This window comes from Toxorhynchites rutilus, chromosome 3, assembly GCF_029784135.1.
Source record: "Toxorhynchites rutilus septentrionalis strain SRP chromosome 3, ASM2978413v1, whole genome shotgun sequence".
Classification (NCBI taxonomy): Eukaryota; Metazoa; Arthropoda; class Insecta; order Diptera; family Culicidae; genus Toxorhynchites; species Toxorhynchites rutilus.
The window spans coordinates 127,029,292-127,054,936 of record NC_073746.1 but is presented as its reverse complement, the minus strand read 5'-3'; the positions used below and the strand labels follow the sequence as shown (position 1 = coordinate 127,054,936).

Below are 25,645 nucleotides of genomic sequence, written 5' to 3'. Positions count from 1 at the left end.
ACATTTAACGTTTACCCTAGAGCTATAACATATTAGACCACATTTGCTAATTGATTCCATCTTCATGAATTCTCTCAATTGAAACTATTGTTTATTGATGTTTATCGAAAATTAACATCAATCGGAACTGGTTCATATTTACTATTTGACGCTTTTAACTTCCCACGCGTATTTTCCCTGACGACAAATGTGTTTCAACGCCAGTGACGTACCACATTTCACGACGTCATAATTATTGTTTTGACAATCGTGGTGTCTTCTCAATTTTGCTAAATCATCATGATATTGTTACCAGAATATTGGGTGTACATTATGGTGCCAATGAAAATTGTCATTTCGAATTTCAAAAAATTACCCCATAAAAATGTTCACCGCCTCAAAAACAAAACAGGAAGTGGGTTATATCTGCGGTATAACAGCAAGGTTGACGTAGGACTATCGTTGAACTAGTGATCATTTGTTTTTAGTTGCATCTGAATCAATTCTGAATGAATATTTAGGGGACTTCGAAAACGAGAGGAACAATATTTAGCAAAAGAGACAATCACAATGAAGTTGTATAATACACAATACATTTTTCATTCGAAATCGGGATACGGTTTTATATCAACACGCGCAAGTTGCTCAAATTGATATTGAATTTTTCGCATAGACGGACGGAACTCATAGATAAAACAGAAATTGAAATATTCGTCCATCCTACGCTGAATACGGTACAGGGAACGGTGTATGAACCGGACTCCATCAATACCGATGTGAATGTGTTAAATGGGAAGTTGAAATCGCAAGGTGTACAATCAATTCGACGTATAAAAAAAACGAATAAACGGAGACCTGCAAAACATCCCTTTATTGGTCATAACGTTCAATGGCTCGGTTCTACCCAAGTATATATACTTTGGTATGCTACGAATTGCAGTACGCCCATACTATCCACTGCCCCTGATCTGTTTCAAATGCGGTGCTTATGGTCACCCACAAAAATTCTGCCCACAACAAAATAGTATCTGTATGAGATGCTCACAGATGCCTCTCACCTTACTGATGGAGAGCGGTGTGAAAATCCCCCCACTGTTTTCATTGTAAGAACGGGCACCCAACAACATCTCGTGACTGCCCAAAATACAAGGAGGAGAATCAAATTGTTCATATCAAAGTGAACCAGTGTATCTCTTTCATTGAGGCAAGGCGTATATATAACGAAGAAAATAAAAAGGAAACAATTGCGCGAGTTATCCAGAACCAACTGAAGCAAGAATTAACGGCCAAGGACATATTGACAGCAAATCTGCAGAAGCAAGTAAACCTCTTAGCAAAACAAGTTGCTCAACTCAAATCAGCTTTGAAACAACGTTCTCAAAATCGTCCTTCAACCCCAAAAACCCCACTAACCCAACCAAACTCAGTAGCCAAGACAGGATCTTCACCAAGCCAAAAAACTACAGCATCGCAGCAAAACAACACTCGTTTATCAAGAAAAGACCAAGCTTTCATTTCGCCATCAGCTAGTTGGAAAAACAATTCAATCAGCGATCACGAACAAGAATCGGACTACGATACTCGAAATCGGAGCAGAAGTGGAAAAAGACCTATGGATATATCACCAACTGACTCACACAAAACTGGGGGCAAGCGTACAGTGACAAAACCATGTACAAGGAGCACTACCATTAACTTGGACGATTGATGGATCGAAAACTCATCAACAAATCATACTTAACACACCGTGTTACTGACTCTGCGACGGACATGAATATACTACTACGACGGACATGAATAGACTACCTTCTAACATAATACCAGATATCAACAATGAATTAGACACTCGGTTAGAAGACGTGGAACATGGAGTATCCCTTCCACATTCAGTAAAGGAAGCAATGATTGAAATAATCCGGCAAGTTAACACCCAGTCCGTTCATCACCAATCTTCCAACTCGGTCGCACCTACATTGCAGTTAAAACCTAAAACCACCATTTACAACAATACTCGATTCCGAATCATACGATTATATCCGAAAACAAACCAGCGTTCCATCATCCAGCAGGTCATCCGAACCTATATCATATCAATCGCGAAGCCTTCCACGTCGACCCTGACCAGGGAAGTTTTGCATTTTCACGATGAGCCCCCGACGACAGTCGGCGTGGACAGCTCGCATCTCCGGGCAAGTATCCCTACGCATTGTTTTTTCTAAAAAGCAGTCAAACCCCAAACACGTCCTCTCCTATTCAGGTCCTGACAAATCCTCAATCAGCTCGATCAAACTACCAGCGATCGTCTTCACAGTCCTCGAACGATTCATCTGTCTCCAGCAACAAGCAATGTAATGCTACACCCTCATTTGCAATCCAGTGGAACATATGCGGCCTTCGTTCACACCAAAGTGAGCTGCAGATCCTAATCACAAAGTACCAGCCTGATGTTATATGCCAACAAGAAACGAATTTCGATTATCCCAGGAAGAGCGCCGGGTTTCTTGGAAGTAAATACGAGCTTCTATTGAGCCAACACTCAGTTCATGGCAGGCAAGGTGCAGGTATAGCCATCAAGAGGGGAATACCCTTTCAGCAGATCCAAATACAAACCAATATCCAAGCTGTTGCGATACAGGTTTGCGCCCCACTCAAGATGTCAGTGGTATCAGTTTACCTACCACATAAGGACAAAGATAGTGCAAGACTGTTACGTGAATTACTAGACGAACTATCAAAACCTATAATACGCTTGGGTGATCTGAACGCACATCACATAGCCTGGGGCAATAGAATTCGCCCAGCAGCATCCGAAGCTAGACAAAGAGGTGAAAAAATTTTAGAATTAGCGGTACAATATGATATGCTAGTGCTCAACGACGGTTCCCACACTCGAATAAATCCAGCCACCGGAGTTTCACAGGCTCTTGACGTCTCTATCTGCTCAACATCGATAGCATCCAAATTCAACTGGAAGACATTACCGGACTGTTCTGATAGCGATCACCTACCCATTCTTATTGACGCTCCTAGAGTCTCGAACGAACAGAGTCATCGACCTAAATGGATTTACGACAAAGCTAACTGGAATCTATACGAAAATCTCACTAACATGTCTCTGCGTCCTGGAGACACACTGACGGTCGAAGAATTCACAAGAAGGATAATTGCAGCGGCAGAAGCTAGTATTCCGAATACTGCTGGAAAGGTCGGACCGAAAACTGTTGTATGGTGGAATCCAGATGTTAAAACAGCAATAAAGGAAAGACGAAAGCGACTTCGCACTCTTCGCCGGCTGAGCCCAGACGGCTCACGAAAAATCACAGCACTAAAGCAATTCCAAGAAGCACGATCAACATGTCGTAAAATCATTCGAGAAGCGAAGAGAAAAAGTTGGGAATATTTCGTTGAAAGTATCAATCCAAATAGCTGCGCCAGCCAGGTCTGGAGCAACATAAACAAATTGCTTGGTAAAAGAAGAAATAATACAATAACACTGAACCTTCCAACGGGCATGACAAACGACGGCCAAACGGTAGCTAACGCCCTGGCAGATGATTTCCAAAGTAAGTCATCCGATGCCAACTACCCAGAAAAATTCCAAAAGATGCACAAAGCAGACCTCCGCACGTTCACTAAATCTCAGCGTCCAAACCTGCACAAACTCTATAATGGAACTGTTATGGGCTCTTGACCGTAGAGGAGGCTCATCAACCGGAGCTGATAATATTAGCTATGTGCTTTCACAACGAATATCATTTTCTGCAAAAGTTACCATGTTAGAGCTCTTCAACAGAGTATGGGACAGTGGCTCGTTCCCGGAGCAGTGGAAGCTAGGTACAGTAATACCCATTCCCAAGCCTGAAGCGGACCGAAGTAAAACAGATGGCTACCGACCGATAACGCTCCTGAGCTGTATGGCAAACTTTTCGAAAGATTGGTAAATCGTCGTTTTATCACTGAGCTCGAATCTACAAGAAAGCTTGATTCACGTCAACACGCTTTCCGTGCGGGCAAAGGAGTCGACACCCACTTAGCAAATCTAGAATCTCTCATTGCTCTCGAAAACGATGAACACGTAGAAATTATATCCCTCGACATCTCGAAAGCATACGATACGACGTGGAGACCCGGAATTCTCCGTACACTGGTAGATTGGAAAATCTCCGGGCGTTTATTGAACATTCTTTCGAGCTTTCTTTCTGAAAGATACTTTCAAGTAGCTGCTAACGGATGCATTTCAAGCCTCAGAAAAGCAGAGAATGGTGTGCCACAAGGATCCATCTTAGATGTTACCCTATTCTTGGTAGCCATGCAACCTATCTTCAATAAAATACCCCCTGAAGTCAATATTCTTTTATACGCCGACGATGTGTTCCTTATAGTCAAAGACAAAAATCACAGTGCAATACGGAAGCATCTAAGAAAGGGTGTTAAAGCCGCCACCGATCCAGTTAGCGCTCAACTTCCGAGTCGATCAGTCGATGTTCTTTAGACGAGAAGATTTTGGAAGTCGATCACGGACTATTTTATACGGTTTTTTGTCGTTTCCTCGAGACGTCGCATTTTGCGATGCCGCGCCGCGAAAATACATTTCGCGTCGACTATTCGCAGTTCCCAAAGCTGCTTTCCCATGATGAAATCCATAATTTCGTGGGAAAAGAACTAGGCCTCACGCGAGAAAATGTTCTCCAGCTTCAGCCAAGCAGACGGCTTGGATGTACATTCGTGAAAGTCAACAACCTCCAACTAGCCGAGAAGATAGTGGAGCAACACGACAACAAGCACGAGTTCGTATTCGACGGAAAGTCATACAAGCTAAGAATTACGATGGAGGACGGTGCGGTAGAGGTCAAATTGCTTGAGCTACCAGAAAGTGTCACCAATAAACAAGTTGCTAATTTTCTTGCCGAGTACGGTGATGTTATTAGTGTTCGAGACCTAATATGGGATGACCGTTTCAGCGTCTTTGGTGGTAGTAAAACCGGGGTTCGTGTTGCTCGAATGGTAGACGATCCAGGGCGAAGAAACTGCAGTGGGTTATAAGGGGCAGCGGCAGACCTTTCTACACTGCCATGAATTTGCACACATTGGCATTCCATGTGTGCAAAACAAAAAACTGTTGGTACAGAAGCTCGCAGCAGACCTGTCGTATGCAAGCGTGACGAAGAGTAAACCATCTCAACCACAACAGACTAAACCATCAAACCAACGTAAACTGTCATCAGTTTCCTCAACACGGATAACGAAGGACCCGCGTGTAGACGGATCAAGCGATATATCGGGTCAAAAATCAAATCTCCTTCGAGTAAGTGAGACACAAGATACATGTTCACAACCACAACAGAATAACACGATGCCACCCCCGCTGCCCCTGCGACAACGATCAATTCCACAACACACGCTGTAGTACAACTCTCGCCAATCACGATCTCGAACGCCATCACATCGCATCGCAGACCCGATGGCAACGAAACGGATGGCTCGCAAACATCTCAATCCTCGAACACTCGACGCCTGCGTAGACAACCGCCGGGCAAGAAAATGCGTCACTCCGTAGAAAATATCAGTATCAGCGATCACGAACACGTCAGAATCTCCGACGAAGAAACGTCAGGAGAACGTCAGCTGTAATATTGCAACGATAAACATCAACACCATCACCAACCAAACCAAGTTAAACGCCCTTCGCACATTTGTTCGCTCAATGGAGTTGGATATTGTGTTTCTACAGGAGGTTGAAAACGAACAGCTCGTCTTGCCCGGCTATAACGTTGTCTGCAATGTCGACCATGCGAGGAGAGGAACGGCAATTGCTCGGAAAGATCACATCAAATTCTCACACGTAGAGAAGAGCCTGGACGGCAGACTACTTGCACTCCGTGTGCACAACACTACATTTTGTAATGTGTATGCTCCATCTGGTTCTGTTCTTCGGGCAGAAAGAGAACGCTTTTTCAACAACACCATCGCTTATTATCTTCGTCACCATACCGACCATACTATCTTAGGTGGCGATTTCAACTGTGTTATCCGACAATGCGATGCGACTGGACAAAACTCGAGTCCAGCTCTCAAAACCACCGTTCAACAGCTACATCTGCATGATGTGTGGCAGCAGCTTCGTCCACGAGAGATGGAGTACACATATATCACACACAACTCGTCGTCCAGGCTCGATCGGCTCTATGTAAGCGATGGTCTCCGAGAACAGCTGAGATCAACAGCTGTTCATGTATGCTGTTTCTCGGATCACAAAGCAGTCACTGCGAGAATTTGCCTTCCTCTCCTTGACAAAGTGCATGGTCGTGGCTTTTGGTCCCTCCGTCCCCATCTCCTGACTACAGAGAATATAAACGAGTTCCAAATTCTGTGGCAGTATTGGACTCGCCAACGGTGGAATTATCCATCATGGATGGAATGGTGGCTGTCGTGCGCTAAGCCTAAAATAAAGTCATTTTTCCGATGGAAGTCCAAAATAGCTTTCGACAACTTTCATCGGGAACAACAACGTCTGTATCACCTACTACGGCAAGCGTACGATAGCTATCAAAACAACCATGCCATGCTCACCACTATCAATCGGTTAAGAGCAGAAATGCTAGCACACCAACGATGTTTTTCCGAAATGTTCGTGAGAATAAACGAATCCTTCGTTGCTGGTGAGCCGTTATCGACCTACCAGTTGGGCGAGCGTGTGCGTCGAAAAACCGTCATCGAGCGTTTGCGAAATGAGAGAGGCGAAATTATCGGAGATTCTACTTCGATACAGAATCACGTAGAAGAATCATGTAGAAGAGGGAGAAGGAGGCTCTTTTCAATGTGACAGAATCATCCCCGAGCAGGATGCCGTAAACGAAGCCTGTATGAATGACATTACCACTGCTGAGATATTTTCAGCCATCCGCACAAGCGCATCGAAGAAATCACCTGGGCCAGACGGGTTGCCGAAAGAATTTTTTCTGCGTACATTCGATGTAATACACCGTGAGTTAAACCTTGTCATCAATGACGCAATCAGGTCGAACTTTCCATCCCAGTTCGTCGATGGAGTGATCGTGCTGGTCAAGAAGCGAGGCGGGGGGGGACGACGCGCACTCCTACCGACGAATCAGTCTGATAAACTACGACTACAAAATTCTCTCTCGTATTTTGAAACGGCGGCTTGAAAATGTGCTTCAAGCCCATGGTGTTTTGACTGGTTCGCAAAAATGCTCAAACGCGGAGCGCAATATCTTCCAAGCAACACTAGCTTTGAAAGATAGAATTGCGCAGCTGAAAGCAAGCAGACAGAAAGGGAAGCTGATCTCTTTTGATCTCGATCATGCTTTCGATCGAGTGGACCATGAATTTTTATTTAACACGATGCGAGCTTTGGGATTCAATTCAGCGTTTGTGAACTTGCTTTCCCGTATAGCAGCAATCTCTTCCTCCCGCTTGCTCATCAACGGACATCTTTCCGCTCCGTTTCCAATCCAACGATCTGTTCGTCAAGGGGATCCGCTCTCGATGCATCTTTTCGTGCTCTACCTTCATCGTCTTCTGCGACGATTAGAACAAGTGTGTGGAGCAGATCTAGTTATCGCTTACGCAGATGACATCAGTGCCATAGTATCCAGTGTCGATAAGCTCGATGCAATGCGAAACTTATTCCGGCGTTTTGAAAGAGTGGCAGGGGCACGCCTGAATGAAAACAAAACCATCGCAATCAACGTCGGCTGCGTAAACGATCCGATAAATGTTCCGTGGCTTCGCACAGAAAACACCGTTAAAATTCTTTGAGTGTTTTCGAGAATTCGATACGGTGCATGATGAAGACGAATTGGGACCTACTGGTGACCAGCTTCTCGCGCTTAGTATGGCTGCATTCATTACGCAGCTTATCGTTACACCAAAAGGTAACGCTGCTAAACATTTTTATTTCGTCAAGAATGTGGTACATGGCAGCAAATTTGCACCCAATGGCAGTTCACGTGGCGAAACTGACGGCCACTATGCAAAGATATCTTTTCCGTGGTACATGTGCAACCATTCCAATGGAGCAACTAGCGCGTCGACGGGAGGATGGTGGCCTCAACCTGCAATTGCCAGCGTTGAAATGTAAGGCGTTGCTTATCAACCGTCACTTACACGTAATAGTTTTCCTTTCCCTATTATAATTCCTCCCTCTCCCAAACAAACGTCCCCCTTCAGATCTTCCCTGCCTAAAGCTCATCCTGAACCACTTCCCAACTTTCCCCTTCCAAATTCGACAGCAGCCTACCGCCTACGAACAGCAAAACCAAAAGTTGAAACGGCGAATCCTACAATTAACTGGCCCCGGGTGTGGAAGAATATCACTGCTCGGGACTTATTACCTTCACAACGCAGCATTCTATATATCTGGACAAACGAAAAATTTTCACACCGACGACTGATGTTTGCTATGAGAAGAACGGACAATGAAATGTGTTTACACTGTTCTGCGAGTATTGAGACAATAGAACACAAATTTTTCGGCTGCTCGAGAGTACGAGACGCTTACAATGTGCTACAGCAAAAGCTGCAAGTGGTTACTGGCAGACAACGCATTCTTCAATTCGACAATCTCCTTCGGCCCTCACTGGAGGGGATAGCAGCGAATGAAAGAACTCTAATAATGAAATTGTTATTGATATATATCACCTTCATTGATAGCAGCAATGGTAGGATTGATATAGATGAATTAAAATTTAATTTTGAAGTCGAGTTTTAAAACAATTATGTAAATAATTTTTAATGAACAAACAAACGACAAATAAACAAATAAACGTATTATTGAAAAAAAAAAATTCAGCATTGAGCATCGGTTTTGCCATCGCTCCGACCAAATCCAAGCTCTTACATGCCTGTTTCCAACAGCACCGAAAACGAGGACGAGCCATTAAAATAAACGACGCGCCAATACCGCGAGTAAGAAAAATATAAATTCTCGGAATCCTTGTCGATGCAAAGCTCAACTTCAAACAACACCTAAACTCTATCAAGAATAGTTGCAGTAAAAGAATACAAATCCTGCGAATCCTAGGTCGCCGATTGAAAAGAAGTAGTCGATCTACTCTGTTAAAAGTGGGCTCAGCGTTGATCATCTCCAAGCTGTTTTTCGGATTAGGACTCACTAGTCTTAACATAGATGATATTGAACGAATTCTTGGACCAACATACAACGAGGTAGTGCGCCAATCCTTTGGTGTATTTATAACCAGTCCAATCAGCTCTATCATGGCTGAGGCGGGATGCCTTCCGTTTCGACTAGCACTAACTCAACGCCTGTCGCAACTGGCAGTGCGCCTCCTAGAGAAAAATCCGGAAGCAATCGACTATCCGGTGGTTGAACGATCAGTAGAACTTCTTCAACAATCTACAGGATTTATATTTCCGAAGGTAAGCTGCATCCAACGAGCTAGTGATAGACCATGGCATGCTCCACCACCGAAAATCGATAACCAACAAAGAAACGCAATCAAAGCTGGCACAATCAAAAACATCGTTCTGCCACAGTTTCAAGAGTTTATCGCGAATCGTTATAACTCTTTCACTCACGTTTTCACTGACGGCTCTAAAGACGGAAACTCCACTGGTGCTGGAGTGGCTATAGGTAGGGAAAATTATAGCTACTGTTTACCAAGTATCTGCAGCGTTTTCTCCGCGGAAGCATTCGCCTTGAACGTTGGTTTGTCAAAAACGGGTGAGGAACAAAACACACTGGTACTGACAGATTCTGCTAGTTGCCTCGATGCTTTACATGGTGAGCGATCGAAACACCCATGGATCCAATCTGTTAAAAAAATGATCGGAAACCGAAATGTCAAATTCAGCTGGATTCCAGAGCATTCTGGTATTCCGGGAAATGAACAAGCAGATCACTTAGCCAAACAAGGACTAACAGAAATTCAACTTGACATCCCAATACCAGCCCAAGATGTCACACATGCTATCAAAACCAACATTTGGCAGGCGTGGGAACTGGAATGGAACCGAAGCCGAGCACAACTCAGGCAAATCAAAAACACACCTGGAAAATACCCGGATCGCACGTGCGCTTCCGATCAGCGTATCTTATAACGAATACGAATAGGGCATACTCGTCTCACTCATTCCCATCTGCGAAACCACAAACCTCCACCGATTTGTACATGTTGTGGAATACGACTAACAGTGCAACACATTCTAATCGACTGCAGAGCATTCGCCCAAACACGCAGTGCTTGCGGAATCAACGGAACTTTAACTGATATCCTAGCGTACAATCCACAGAAAGAAGAATTAGTTATTAAATTCCTCAAGAACAGCAACTTGTATAACGAAAACAATGTTAAGTCACGTTATGTAATTATCTTTCAAAGTGACACGAATGCCATAGTAGTGGTAAAGTGTCTTTAATATATATATAAAAAAAACAATACATTGCTTGTATTGTGATATGATTTGTATTCCATTTCCAATAAACAAAATATCGGTTGCATCAAATCAGTCTACATATTTTTTGCGTTCGCTCATCCTTTCTCACAACACCCATTTCTCGTTTGAGTTGAGAAATTGCACCTCTAATAAATTGCCGAAAGACGTGGTCTTACGTTGATCGCACTTGATTGAAAAATTACAAAACCAAATGTATTTGGTCGCAGTATTAAATGGATAGAAAACATTAAGATAAATTCTTTCGCTTGAATGTTATTTTCAATTCCAAGGGGAACTGCCAGATTGTTTTTTCAGCAACGATGATATCTTTCCGGAATATTCTCGATGCTGGATGGCATCCATAGCTAAGATCATTCCGGAAGTATATGATGCTATAAATGGCAGTCTAAAAGAATTTTTTTAAATTTATTTCGCCTTGCCAGGAGCTTCTTGTACCGATTTGTGATATGAAAATGATAGTAGATTTGCAGGTGGAATAAATACGCGTCAAAAATTAAAATAATGAATTAAAATTTACTTTTTTAAATCGTATATGTATTCTGTTTCTTAGAACAATACTTTTTTTGCAAGTTGTGAGTGAGTTTTGAATGAAAATTGTGCCTGATAATGATTCTATATTAGAGATTCTCAAGAAAACATTCTCAAAAAGAAAGCATGCCACGCCAGCGTGCAAAACAAAATAACAACGATTTCATTTAGAAACTATGAGAGTTTTATTTGTTTTTCGAACAATTTTCAGGTCTATAAATATCTTCGCATATTTTCAATATCTTAAAAATAGATACATTTCTTTACATTTGGCATCCCTGTTTCGAACGCTAAATTCTGTTTATGACGTTTTGAGGGATGCGAGTGCGAGTAAATTTAAAAAACTTTTAAGTAGCTCGCACGCCGGATCACACATGACACTAACTGGCATGATGTGTTCACACGGTGTGAGTAGCTGCACTGCATTAACTGACTAGACCGACTCATATGCTTACTCGCACCGTCTGAACCCGGCTTTACAGTTCGAAACAAACTGAAAGCGTTTCAGGTAAGGTCAGGTAATGAATCACTCGATCCCCCGCCGTCAGGCTCGTCCAGTCGATGTCCTCGCGAAAAATGAATGCGTTTCACCACCAGAATATCGCTTAAGAATGCTTTTTGTCCGTGATTGTATCGAGAGAAGATGTTAATTGATTACTTGTTAATTGATGTTAATTGATTACTTAACTACTATGATATCCCCGCTAAAATTGATCATTATAATATAAAATCATTATTAGACATAATTTTATTTTCTTCCAAGATCTTTCACCACTCGAAAATTAATATAATTCTCAATTACATTGAATACATATTTGATACGGAAAAGTGAAATATCTCTTGTCGTTATCCCTTTCCAAAAACGAAGCACAAAGCATAGGGGAGGTGTGGGTAAAACGGACATGTTAAGAAAAACTTCAATTATATCTTTGGAAAATCATGTTTCCCAAAACTTTGAGACAGTTTCTTGCAATGCGATATACTGTTTTTCTACCTAATTGGCCAAATATGTCACAAAAAAAGTGTTTTTCAATGTTTTTTACTGAAATTAAAACAGACCGAAAAATACAACTTTTTTTTCGATGAGGGTAATATGGACAGGTTTGTAATATGGACAGGATATGAAGCGTAGAGGCTTATCGATCGCGAGAGGAATAATTTTATTCCACCAAGGTCCGAACTCATCACGAATGTCCGTTAAATGATGAAAAAATAGAATTAATCCACCTAGAAGTGATATGGTGCTTTACAGCAGTATAAACGGACAGACCCTCAACTATTTTGCTTCTGGTTCCACCCAGCTTCTAAAAGTCCACGATTTGGCGATTTGATTTCCATTTATAGACGCAGGGCATTACTTAGGAATAGATTAAACAGACTTTTCACAGTCTATCTAACTCCCACTGGCAACTGTCCGTTGTACCCCACCAGTACAATTATTTCAATAATTTAAATTTTCCACTCAAAAACAGGAAGTGGATTATATCTGTGGTACAACCGCAAGGGTCACGTACGACTATCGTTGATTTAGTGATCATTTGTTTTTAGTTGCATCTGGATCAATTCTGAATGAATGAATAAATGAATATTTGGGGGACTTCGAAAACGAGAGTGTCACACGAAAGTTGCATAATACATTGTGATAAGATTTGTATTCCATTTCCAATATATTAAATATCTGTTGCAGCAAATCAGTCTACATAATTTTTGCGTTCGCTCATCCTTTCTCACAACACCCATTTCTCGTTTTAGAAATTGTTAAGTAAACATCGTTTGCCAGTGCGCGTAGAGCGAGAATTTCTTCTTAAGATTCATTGCACCTCTAATAAATTGTCGAAAGATGTGATCGTACGTTGATCGCACTTGACTGAAAAATCACAAAACCAAATACATTTGGTCGCAGTGTTATATGGTTAGAAAATATTAAAATAAATTCGTTCGCTTGAATGTTTTTTTTTTCAATTCCCAGGGGAACTGGCAGATTATTTTTCAGCGACGATAACATCTTTCCGGAATTTTCTCGACGCTGAATGGCAACCAAACGAAAATAGTTCCGCGCGTGTATGTGTGTGTGGCGGCTGCTCCGATGTCTCCGATGTTTTTCGATGCTGATACTCTCTTGGTCGCCTTCTCTTCTCTTGATGGATCGGTTTTTCGGCGCTCCCTCACAGTTCCAAACAAACTGAATGCGTTTCAGGTCAGGTCAGGTCAGGCCAGGTAATAAATCCCTCGTTCCCTCGCCGTCCAGCTCGTCCAGCTCGTTCAACTCGTCCAGCTCGTTCAGTTCGTTCAACTCGTTCAGTGAAGATGTTGTCGATGTCCTCACGAAAAATGAATGCGTTTCATCACCAGAGTATCGCTTAAGTATGCTTTTTGTCCGTGATTGAATTAAGAGAAGGCGAGGTTTACGATGGTAATTTGGAAGGCAAAATAGAGGCGAATGAATTCTCTGAGTTTAAAACTTTCAGCGACTGAGCAATAACCGATTGAAAATTATAGGCCCTATTCCAGAAAACAAGACGAGCAATTCGTCTCGTCTCGTCTCGTCTCGGCTTCAGTCACTGTCGAGACGAGCAAAATATCGTATTCCAGTACACGAGTTTCAATGGAATGTTTAATTAGGTAGACTGGTAGAGCTCTTTCATTTTTGACGGATATAAATATCAATATTTACATTTGGTTGTGACCAAGGTGTGTATATTGGTTGTGATCAAGGTGTATATATATGTGTATAGGTGTATATATATATGTACACCAGCATAATCGTCATTTTAATATGAAGGGATATACGGTTTGTAGAGCAGGGGTTGTTTGTTTTGTTACTGTCTGATACCTGGTGTTCAGACTAAAAAATATAAATGTTTGCTCGAATCATTTTATTGAAGAGAGCTATGAGGAGCTGAGTGTGAAGATTGGGGCTAAACAGTGTTTTCTTTGACAAAAAATACAACTAATCCAAAATTTGTTTAAAGTCAAGATAGCAATATAGCGTATTCGACAGAGTTTTAGATCTTTTTAAAATATGAAATTTCGTCCAAGCCGTCAACTTTCTAGCTTTTATAGTTTCTGGAGTAGAGGGCTTTTTGGTATGGAGACCCCTGAAAAAATAATGTTTTACTCGTTACATTTTTGTGTGTAAATTACCGTGTTTAACATGTTCTTCTGAATATAAAAAAGTTAACAGAGCATGTAAATCGCGATAATTTATACATACAAATGTAACGAATTAAACATTAATATTTATTTTTACAAAGAGAAACACGAAAAACTTGTTGCTCGAAAAAAATATCCATGTAAAAGTATACATACATCATGTACGGATGACTTGTTGGAAACTTGTTGCAGATAATTTTTGGGAAATAGTGTGACAGGAAACTCAAATTATAAAATGATATTCAGAATGCATTTCACTTTTAGCATTACCAATCGGACCTATGAACCAGGATAATACTATATTTTATACTTTCGAGAATTCATTGTTGGAGGCAGCGATAATTACACCATACTGAGTGGTACACCTAGCAAAAGGATGTGAAACAATAACAACAGGAGCAGTAGCAACAATGAAGAAATCCTATGAAACAGCTTATCTCATATAAAACATAGGAGTAGATCGCTTACCTGTTTTCTGTGAAAGTAAAAATTGACCATCACATAGTTTTAGCGAATTGTCAATGCGCAAGAAGCATTAAAAACCAACAAATAATGACTACAAAGTGCACTGACGACATCTTGCGTGACCATAAAGGGATATAGAGTATGACGAGTATTATGGTTTCTTGATACCCAAACTGTTCGATGTTTATTTTTGAACCTTTTACTTACTGTTTGATATGTGCAAAACACTCTATGTAGGCTTTATATATATCATAAAATATCAACGTAAATATCATTTTTGAAACCAAGAATGGAACTATATTATTATCATTTAATCTGGTAGCGGTAACAAACAACACATACTGTTGCCTTTTCATGCAAAAAATGGTATGTGTGATAGATGAATGTATTCTAAAAACTTCTAGTGAGGGTGAACATTGAAAATAATGTCTGAATGATTTGAAAAAAAAATCCGTGGAGCCCGTTTAAAAGCGTTTTATTGAATAGACCTTGTTTTAATCAACTCGAATGAGTTCCGACTGGCAATTAGATTTCGTATTTTAAATTTCAACGTTTTTCAAATTTTAATAATTTTTTCCTGAAATAGTTTATCTGTCAGTGTTTACAAAATGAAAAACATCATGTTTTCACCTGTGTGTAACCGTATGTGGTATTCCATCAAACCTCCGTCCGCGAGGCTTTTCTGCCTTTACGACGGATTTTCTTTTACGGAGCATCCAAACTACCTTTTCTTGCAGCCGGAAATATTAAGGTGTTGTTTTCTTCTTCGTCTATTTTTTCTGATATAAGAGTTTTTCTTATTCTCTATTGATTAGCGCTTCAGGTTTCTGATCGATTGTATCCGTCTCGGAAATGTTATCATTATTTGACAGCTGGCGGCCATCAATCAATAACTCTGGCTCCATCTCGGAAATGTTGTTGACAGTTATGAACTCTTGGTGGCATTTGTCGCACGCAGGATAACTACTTAACTGGGGAGTGAAACTGCTCAATTTCTGCAGGATAGGTTTTATTATCTGCTCTTGATGATGAATGCATTGGTCACTGTTGAATATGCATACGAAATAAAAATACGGCGTGTAATGAAACGGTTTCTCCATAAACTTACATGTTGTAGCTCAAAAACGCCATCCCACACTTCCAGTGCAGTTTTATATATTCGAACAAAAGCTTTTTTAACAGCTTTTCCGACAGCTACTTTCTTCATTTGATTGAACGGTTTACCCTTGCCACTTGCATCGAACCAATCCCAGATTTTTCTGGTTTCATTTACATTTGCCGCTTTGAATCGTAACAATACTTTGCTACCATTCTCGGTATGGTTTTCAGAATAACAGTTTTCTTTTAATACCACTTGTAACAGTAATTCATTAATTTACAAACTAAAAGCATCTAAAGCTTAGACTCCGTATTAGATTGTGTAGCATCTCCAATCTGTATATTCTGTGGGTCTAGTCAGCGACAGTCTGTTTGTAAACAATACCGACAACAATTCCAGTATGGCTCAAGGTACATATCGCATGATTACATCACCTGATATTCATATATACACCTTAATTATATATATACACCTTGATCAAAACAAACTCAGCTCGTCGGGCTGACAGTTCAGACACTGGATTTTAATCCGTCGGCTCAGACAAGTTTCTCGTTTGTTTTTCGTCGAGTCAGACGAGTTACTCGTCTGCTTTTTGTCGAGCTCGTCATCTGGAATACCAAAACAAACGAGACGAGCGCTCGCCTCCTCGACTCGTTTTCTGGAATAGGGTCCTATATGATTTTCGCGATGCGAAACATTTTCCGTCGCGCGCGCATTCAGTATTGGATACGAGAATATCCTACTGATGGGGAAGAATAGCCTTCAGAAGCTTTCCTGATAATTGCACTTGACGATAACGATAACATCTTTCCAGATTCTCCTCGATACTCGAAGCCCACCAGTGGTTAATGCTCGAACTGGAAAACCACCTGTTCATTGCACTTGATTGAATAATCACAAAACCAAATGAATTTGATTGCAGTGTTATATGGATAGAAAACATTAAAATATACTCTTTCGCATGAATGTAGCGGAACCGTTTGTGGCATCACCCTCCTCCTGATGGATTCGCTTCTGGCCTAAGGTGCACAAACAGGCTCTTGGTGACACCGTTAATCAGCGCTTTTATGATAAACGAAGTTAGCTTCACCACAAAAGCGACAACATGCTCCAATCGCTGTTCAATTATAACTGAGTGGATTTCCGAGCGGCGCTCGCTTATATGCCGATTGGTGATTTAAATAGCCTGTTTTGAAAGCAATTTTAAGACTGTTGAAACAAGTTTTTGGATGAAAAAGTAACAAGTATATTACGCGTAGACATTTTATCTTTCGAATGAAGTGTTTATCATACCATTTCGTTCAGTTGTTTAGGAGCTATTAACGCTCAAAATCTCGGTCTCCGACGTAACATTTTCCATTTCGTTTAGTTGTTTAGGAGCTATTAACGCTCAAAATCTCGGTCTCCGACGTAACATTTTCGTTTTCGATACTTTGATTTTACACCCCGGTATAGAATTGAAAGACGTAGTTCTACGTCAAAAGCCCTCGGGCCTGCGAATTTGATGGAGATTAATTTGCCACACTCAGCGTTGCCAATGTTCCAGTTTAAACTGGCTTCTTCCAGTTTTTTTTCTTCGATCCAGTCAAACAGGTAAATCTTAAAATATTCCAGTTTTTTTTAAATATTGTCCAGTTTTATCCAGTTTTTTTAAATGTGTGTTTCAGTATTACCAAATTTATGTAAAAAAATTGCAATGCATAAATATTATCCCTCTCTCACCCTTCCTATTCCTTGATCATTTTTTTTTTTGACATTTTAGTTCGATCGATCCAAGGTGTTTTTACCTTTATATTTCTTTTCTTACACACTCTTAGTGTTTTTTTTTCTCCTACTTAAACTCCCTAATTCAATACGGTCAGCGTACAGTGCGTGTGGTGCCTACCTAAGCAACTACGCGTTACACTGTCTTTGAGTTTATATAAATTTTATATTTTCTAGATCTTCTAAAACATTCTGAAATTCAGACCAATTGATCTACCCTTTCAACCACAACTGGGGTAATGTTCATAGCGAGAAATCTTACTCAAAATGTTTCATAGAGCTTTCGTGCTAGATCATAGATCATAGCTAGATCATAGAGTCAATGTACTCCATTGACTTCAATTGATATGAATATATAACCCAAGTAATTTTGCTTCCGTTTACTTCCGTTGACAACAACCATTCGACGAAATGACAATCCGAGAACCTCATCTGCCACAACATGCGCAACAAAGATGGTAATCTGATCTAATCTAAACTGATACAATCACGACGGAGTAACTGGCTTAAGGCTTGAGAAGGTAACCGAGAGCACTCCTCTAAAATCAATCGTCCCGCCCATATCTTATGTTATTCATAGCATATACACTTTATAAAACTCCATTCGCGACGGCGGAGAGTTATCTCTGGGAAACCTAGAAAGATAACCGTAAGAACTTCGAAAAACCAATCGGACAAGCGATATTTTCCATTATTCATCTATATCGAACTTCAATCTCGAAGGGGAGTGTTATCCTTTAGAAATCTGAGAAACCGAGAGAACTCCTCTAAAAACAACATTTCCGGCGATATGTTCCGTTATCAATCGCGCTCTGTATCGAACACTCTGTAATAGCCACGGATAATAGCTATTACAACCGTCCTCCTTAGAGACTTTGGATCTTCTTTGGTTCTCAATAGTTTCAAGTTCTTTTTCGTTTATGCTTCTATAGAGATCCATCGTTCGAAGGTGGAGTTTTTTTTATTCCACATTCTTTGTGAGTTCGAAAAAGATAACAACGAAGATGGTCAAAAGAAACATTACAGAAATGTCAAAATTCGAATTAGAAGGCAAAGAACAGAGGATTGAGGTTAGGTTTGACGCAGTGATTAGTGATCCCCGATAATCGTTCGATTAATCGATTAATCGAATACTTCCTACAGAAATCGATTATTAATCGAACGAATACTGCGCAACCAATAATCGAAGCGAACGAATAATTTACGTCGATTAATCGATACAAACCCAGAGAAAAAAAAGACGGGTGGGTAATGTCGGGGACATAACCGGAGTGACGTAGGACTATACAAAGGGGACAGCTTTTGTTAAATATATATTTTAAATATATTGTTTTATTTTCTTCTCCTACGTGAATACCTACCTATCTACCTGAAAAATGGATTAGTTTACTGTTTACTCTTTATGAATATGTTGATGGTTCTGAAAAGAACCTTTGGTGTTGTGTTTTTGTTATCACTCGATATTCCCATCTTGTTCGGTTAAACCTTCCTGTTTAGCTATTGCGTTTGCCACTCGCCACAGCTTTCACAGTTGGAAAATTAATTCCCATCCAGTTTGTGACATGTTGTTCAGTAAATTACATTTAATGCGACGTGCCGGAGAAACACTTTGCCACTTACTGAAACTAATTGTTGCCTTGATGAGCGCCGAACCGAAGCACTCCGACGGCCGAAACTCTATAATCGCTGTTAGGTATACTGGTGCTCCGGCACCAATCCGTTCGGCTTAGTTACCCTTGCGGAGCAATCAGTGAATGCGACCAACAGGGAACTGGAGACCTGCACGGTTCGAGTGAGACTTTGCCTTTCCCTTAACTTGTTCTCCTTTGTTACGTCCACGATGCCGATGCCGTACAACCACACGGGTTTACGGTTTGAAAGATATTTTTTGGGATCCGCGCGTTTTATACACTAACGGTACACGCTCACAGGATAGAGACAAATCGGCAGACTCAGCCAAAGGGGCGAGTCCAACGAGACGAACGAATGAGCGTTAAAAGGCAGCGATGGCAAAAAAATACATCTAGAGGCGAATGAACTGCAAAGTTTAAAGCCTCTTAAAAACAAAGAAGAAGAAGAAGAAAAATACATTCATTACGATTTGTTCGCTCGTTGGATTCACATGCAGGCTAAAAAGGGTCCTTTTCAGGATCACAAAATTATCTTCAATCTAAAGAGTTTATTGTTTTGTTATCACTCGATATCCCCATCTTGTTCGGCTAAACCTTCCTGTCTAGCGATTTGTTGCCACTCGCCACAGCTTTCACAGTTGGAAATTTTTTTTCCATCCAGCTTTGTGACATGTTGTACAGTAAATTACATTAAATGCGACGTGCCGGAGCACCACTCAGTGTCGTATTGGAGGCGATTTTAACCTGTAATTGAACATTTGCGATGACAGTGGTACAGTGTCGACTTTCAATGTGGGGTCATAATTTGGATTTCTATGTTTACAAAAATGTCCAACTAAATATGTCGCATTACATGTCCGTCCAATTAGCTAACTGTCGAACTAATTGTAAATTACTGTACTTTCAATCTGGAAACAATTTAAGAATTGGTGAAAATTGAATAATCAGGAAAGTCCCCAACTATCAATAAGCTCAGAACAACTGCCAAATTCACATACTCATCAGATCCTGGCAAACAAATTATGAAAAAATCAATTTGTGTTTTATTATTATTTTGGATATTATTTTAGAAAGCATTGAACTGTATTTCGTAAACTCTTTTTTGAAAGGTTTAATGGCCCTGATAAGCGCCTTGTTTTATGGAATGGTTCCAGTTTAGAAAACTTTTTATACTCGTGGTTTTGAAAAAAACCATTTCGAACGCCCTCGATGCCGCCTTGTTCTGGATTTGCCACCAAAGCAGATTGTATACAGAACAAACTTTTTTTTCTGCTACCAGCTGCCGTTTTGCGATTGCGTTTGCCACTCGCCACTCGCTGCAACTGCCTGTTGTCTTGATGTCCACCGAACCGAATGTGTTCTGTTCTGAATGCGAGTTTTCTTATCGTCGCGAGCAGCTTTGCCAGCTAACTCGATCACTTCGGCGGCCGAAACTATATAACGCCGGCTAGGTGGACTGGTGCACTGGTACTAACGCGCTCGGCCTAGCTACCCTTGCGGGGAACTCCAGATCAACACGGTTCGAGCGGGATTTTGCCTTTCCCTTCACTTTTCCTCCTTTACCATGTCTGGACATGGCTGCTTGGGTTGGTTTGTTGATGTGTTGTGATGCGAACCAATGTGGTGTACGGTTTGGATGAGAATGATCGTTACGGAAGGAAGGAAGGTATTGTATTATAGAGACTTTAAACTTTTGCAGTTCATTCGTCTCTAGCCTTGAGAAAGGCCCTTTGAAAACTCTACTCTACTCTATTACTCTACTCCAGCGCTACCACCTCCGCCCTCTTGCCTTGAGAAAGGCACTCAATCCCTCGCCGTCCAGCTCGTCCAGCAACGATGTTGTCCAGTCGGTGTCCACACAAAGAATGATCGTTACGGAAGGAAGGAAGGTCTTGAATTATAGAGACTTTAAACTTTTGCAGTTCATTCGTCTCTAGCCTTGAGAAAGGCCCTTTGAAAACTCTACTCTATTCTACTCCAGCGCTACCACCTCCGCCCTCTTGCCTTGAGAAAGGCACTCGATCTCTCGCCGTCCAGCCCATGCAGCAACGATGTTGTCCAGTCGGTGTCCACAAAAAGAATGTGATCGTTACGGCAGCGGAGTGGGGATTTTTAAGCTGACTGGCTGGCTCGAGAATTACGCATGTGTGAGACTGCGATCAATGTTTCGTTCATTTTTTTCTTGTTCCTTTCCAATCGTGCTTCATTCTATTTCGCTGCTGCTCTGGTTGCCCGTTTTGGTCGGTACGATTTGAGGAGCACAAAATGGACCAATCAAAAATGGGCACATAGTGCATTTTAACAATGCTTGATATTTCACAATTATTCAATTATTTATCTCAAGAAAAATGAAATGTTATTCGTTATTATAGATGCGTAGATATATTTCCTATCAATTGATGCAAAAACCTTTGCGATCTATTGAGAAATGATCGTGTTATAAGCGTTCCAAATCTTGCATTTTTTCCTACTTGTTCAGTGCCTAGATTTCCATTTCACCCCCTATATCTTCCGGTTAGACGTAGTCCTACGTCAAAAGTAAGGCCGCTGTAGTTTTATCCTGAAAATAAATCATTATCTTTGACGCTCCCCTAAACTGGTAAATGAAGCCCAATGCCGTCAACGCGACAAAGCTTAATTTGTTTACAAGTTTAGGTAAGAGTAAGAGATAATACAGTAGAACCTCGATTTTCCGCGAGCGGATGATCCGCGACTACGAGTTCCTTAGTAAATCTATAAACCTTCCCGAAATTTGTCAGTGAGTGGTAGACTCATGCTCTTTTGTTTTGGTCATGGCTTTCACATTATCTGATCACTGATGTACACGACCATACAGATAGATAGTTCAATATTTTCTGTATTGATAAAACATGGTTTTCATGCTAAAAATATCTTTTTTCAATGCTTGCACCTCACTTTTAGCCCTTTATTGCGTTATCCGCGTTTTTCGTTATACGCGGTGATCTACCCCGACTATTCCGCGGATAATCGGGGTTCTACTGTAATTGATTTTCAGGCAGAATGAACACTTTTTTGATTCCAGAATACTTTCTCGCAAATGAGAAAATCAGTCCAACAAATTATTTCTCTCAGTGTGACGATTAATCGATTAATCGATTATTTGAGGCGATTAATCGTATCGAATAACAAACTGATGAAAAGTATTCGATTAGCTAATGAACGATTAATTTCAAAAATCGGGGATCACTAGCAGTGATCTATAATCAGAAATCGTGTTCCCATGTACGTCAATAAATCTTTTTTTTTATCTCATCAGTTTACTTTATAAGGCTCATTTAGCAAAACAGCTGTAGCAGAGCCGAATTCATTCGTGTACATTTTTATCTTAAGTTAACGTTTTCTTATATATTACACTGTTACCATTTTTAGGCGTAGGAGTATTCCTATCCATCGATAAACTTTTGTTTTTATTTATCACACAGTAGCCGTTCAGGCGTAAGAGTATTCCTATTCTATCGCCTTTTTCGGCGTAAGAATTTTCCTATTGTTCGAATGTTCACAGTTGGACTGTTCTCAGCAGGACTGTTGATATGCGGCTTCCATTGTTGTGTTATTAATAGTACCAATAACCGATGCAGCAATCCAAAAAATGTGAGCGGTAAGGAACATGATGATTGTTGCGTAGACATAGTAGCTAGAATAACGCACAACGGTGGTCAAGTTGAGGGGCCCTGAGTTATGAGTTCATGATCATTCGCTTAGTAGCGGACACGCAACTAATTAGGCTACGAAGACCCCAATAAATCATATTATCGAGAAATAAATACTAGATTTTTCAAGTTTTATCTAGATGGAACCGTATTTTCTAGAGGTTCTAGAAAAAAAGATCTGCAAATATTGTTTCACAGTAAAATTCTAGTGGTCGGAAACTTTGTTTTGATTTACTTGAATAATTAAGTTACGGTTTATTTCGCTATTTTAAGAAATTCTATTTCTAAAGCATTGGAATAGTCGAACTTCTTAAACTAAAACGATTTTACGGGATCCAGTTTTCTTCCAGTTTTTTTGAGAGAAATCTTCCAGTTTTTTGAAAAATATTATTGGCAACTCTGGCCCCACTAAACGCCACCAGACATGTACGCAGGCACGAAAGCGGTTTCAAATTGTTATTTAAATACTCAAAACACATCGTGCTTATCCTCACTCAACCAGTTGTCTATATATGTTCCGATATTTCCACGATAACTCGTTATCGTTATGATATAAAATCATTACCAGACATGATTTGACATATTTGACATGAATGACATACTTCAAAGCTAAAATTAACCGGGCCAACGTAATGCACCAGGCAAACGTATGCCGTCCGGGTTGGCCAAGTTAAATATGATCAACATTTAAAGGAACAATAGTAGCTACTCACGTGTAAGTAACGTTCAGTGTGTTGAAAACCGTCGACAAATCCGTATCGATCTCCACCTGGGACGAAGAATATCGACTGGTAAGCTGCAACGGCTGACGTTTTTGTGCGTATCGAATCAACTCGCCACCGCCAGGATTACTTCTCAGAGGTACGATCGCATTAGAACTGCTGGCGATAAGTTCCGCCGAACCCATTCCCAGTTGAGGGTTTCTCTTGGATATTATATTCGAAATGACCGTATCAACAATGGCTGGCTTCGTGTCTTCAACCACAACCTGCATTCCCAGGTCATCGTCATCTTCGTCCTCCTGGCCTTCGGTTTCAAAGTGCGATACCATAAACTGGCCGGAGTGAATTATCTCGCCAGGTCTTTTGCGTTCTTCACTCCCACCTGAGGAGCCACCAACATCGAGCCGGCTGCGTTCCATCCTGGTCGTACGTCCTGGGGTCATGGTTTAAGATTCGAAGAACACGAACGAAAAATACACTTCGCGCGAGAGAATCACAATTGATGTTACGAAATGATAACAACAAAAATATGAATCATAAAACTTTGTCAAACATTTCGTAATCTACACGATCGTTGGGAAAAGTGAGTGGCCAATTTAGGAAGAGATAACATACACTCTGCTGCTTTCACCGGTTGCTCATTCCAAAACACTACGCTATATCACAAATTGACGTATCACAATGAAGCTGTTGAGGAAGATACAAATAAAATATTGTTCATTTAGAAAAGATCTTTGCGAATAAAGTAAAAGAACAGTTTCGAGAACAATTTACCTTTTATCCCTGACGAAGATAAATATCAGAGCCAGCTATTCACTCCTTCGCACTTTACGAAGTTATTTTCTGCCATACCTTGGACACTTTCCGTGCACTTTCGCAACAATGGGTACTGCAAAAACAGTTACCTAGCCTTTTCCCCTATTGGTTGCAACTAGATATCAGGGCCTTGTGGAGGAAAACAACATACCCCAGCGAAACTTAACGACTGCACATACAGGTCAAAATGAAGGTGATGTATCGGAACGAGGACCTTCTGGCCATATCTACTAGGCGGTGCACGTAAAACCGCTTCGCATAAACACTTTCACCCTGAACCGTTGCCAATCTTCCACTGCTCACAACTAATTTGTCCGCTTGCCACACAGAATTCTACGAAATAGCTGTTTTTTTCTCTGTTTACACACTTCTTGTTCAATTCACACAAAATTTGTCCGAACGATTTGTTTTCCTCTTACCGAATGATTTTGTGCATCGAGAAATTAAACGCGGAGACAGGTTTTAAGTTATTTTTAGCTTGGTCCCTTTTGGCTAGCACTCCCGTACTTGTTGTAACCTTGAAATTATTTATCCACTCGTAAACGCTGGACAAAACAAACACCCGAAGAGGCGAAGAATCGACCCCCGTTTTCACTACGTTGTAATGTCGCGCTATTCGCAAGTGCTTCGGATGGTGATGACGTTATGACACTAAGACCACTACTCCCACTGCCCTTCTTCTCTTCACGGAGGAACTGATCGTCCAGTGAGCGATCGCGATTGCCCGTATTTTAACACATTCCCACTGCCACTGCCACCGTCGTTTCGCAGAGGTTAATTTACGGATAATCCACACTCCAAACGCGAGGAGAATCTTCTCTATCCGCAACTAGATTCACAAACAGATGGAAGAGGAAAAAATCTTCTCGGCAAGTTGAAAACAGGCAGCGACGTGTCAAGAAGCAACATTGCACTGATAACGACGCAAACCATCACACAGCAGCACTCGCTGATAACGATCACAGCGAACAGTCGTCGAATTTACTTCCAAAAGCAACACCAGTTATAACAATCAGCCCTTCGTTTCGAAAGATCCCCAAATCGTTGAGCAAGCAAAGCGCACACACATATTCGTAGCCGATAATGAAACAAAACAACATAACAATATTGTCAGCTGAAGTTTGAGGCAAAACAGACATGAGTGGGGGGCTACCCGATTCGAGTATTACACATGCTACACACAAAAACAATGTTCTGTCGAAAATGTTTTCGATACTTTAGTTTTTATTTTCTCATACAGTTATAACTTTTATATTACCCAGCAAACATTAAATCCCACAAGGGGCCGTCCACATACCACGTGGACAGAAAAGGCACGGTTTTAGACTCTCCTCTCCCCCTCCGTGGACAAGCGTGGACATTTTCATACCACTACCTACC

General features: G+C 40.9%; 1 protein-coding gene across 1 annotated transcript in view; it reads right to left on the bottom strand.

The window, feature by feature from the left end:
* Window positions 1-25,350, bottom strand: part of LOC129776991 (MLX-interacting protein) — a 133,141-nt gene extending 107,791 nt beyond the window's left edge. Inside the window, exons 1-2 of the mRNA XM_055783000.1 lie at window positions 24,224-25,350; window positions 23,441-24,136 (exon numbers count right to left, since the gene is read on the bottom strand). Coding sequence (XP_055638975.1) covers window positions 23,441-23,892 — 452 coding nt within the window. The 5' untranslated portion in view covers window positions 23,893-24,136; window positions 24,224-25,350. The remainder of the gene's footprint in view (window positions 1-23,440; window positions 24,137-24,223) is intronic.
* Window positions 25,351-25,645: the final 295 nt, after the last annotated feature.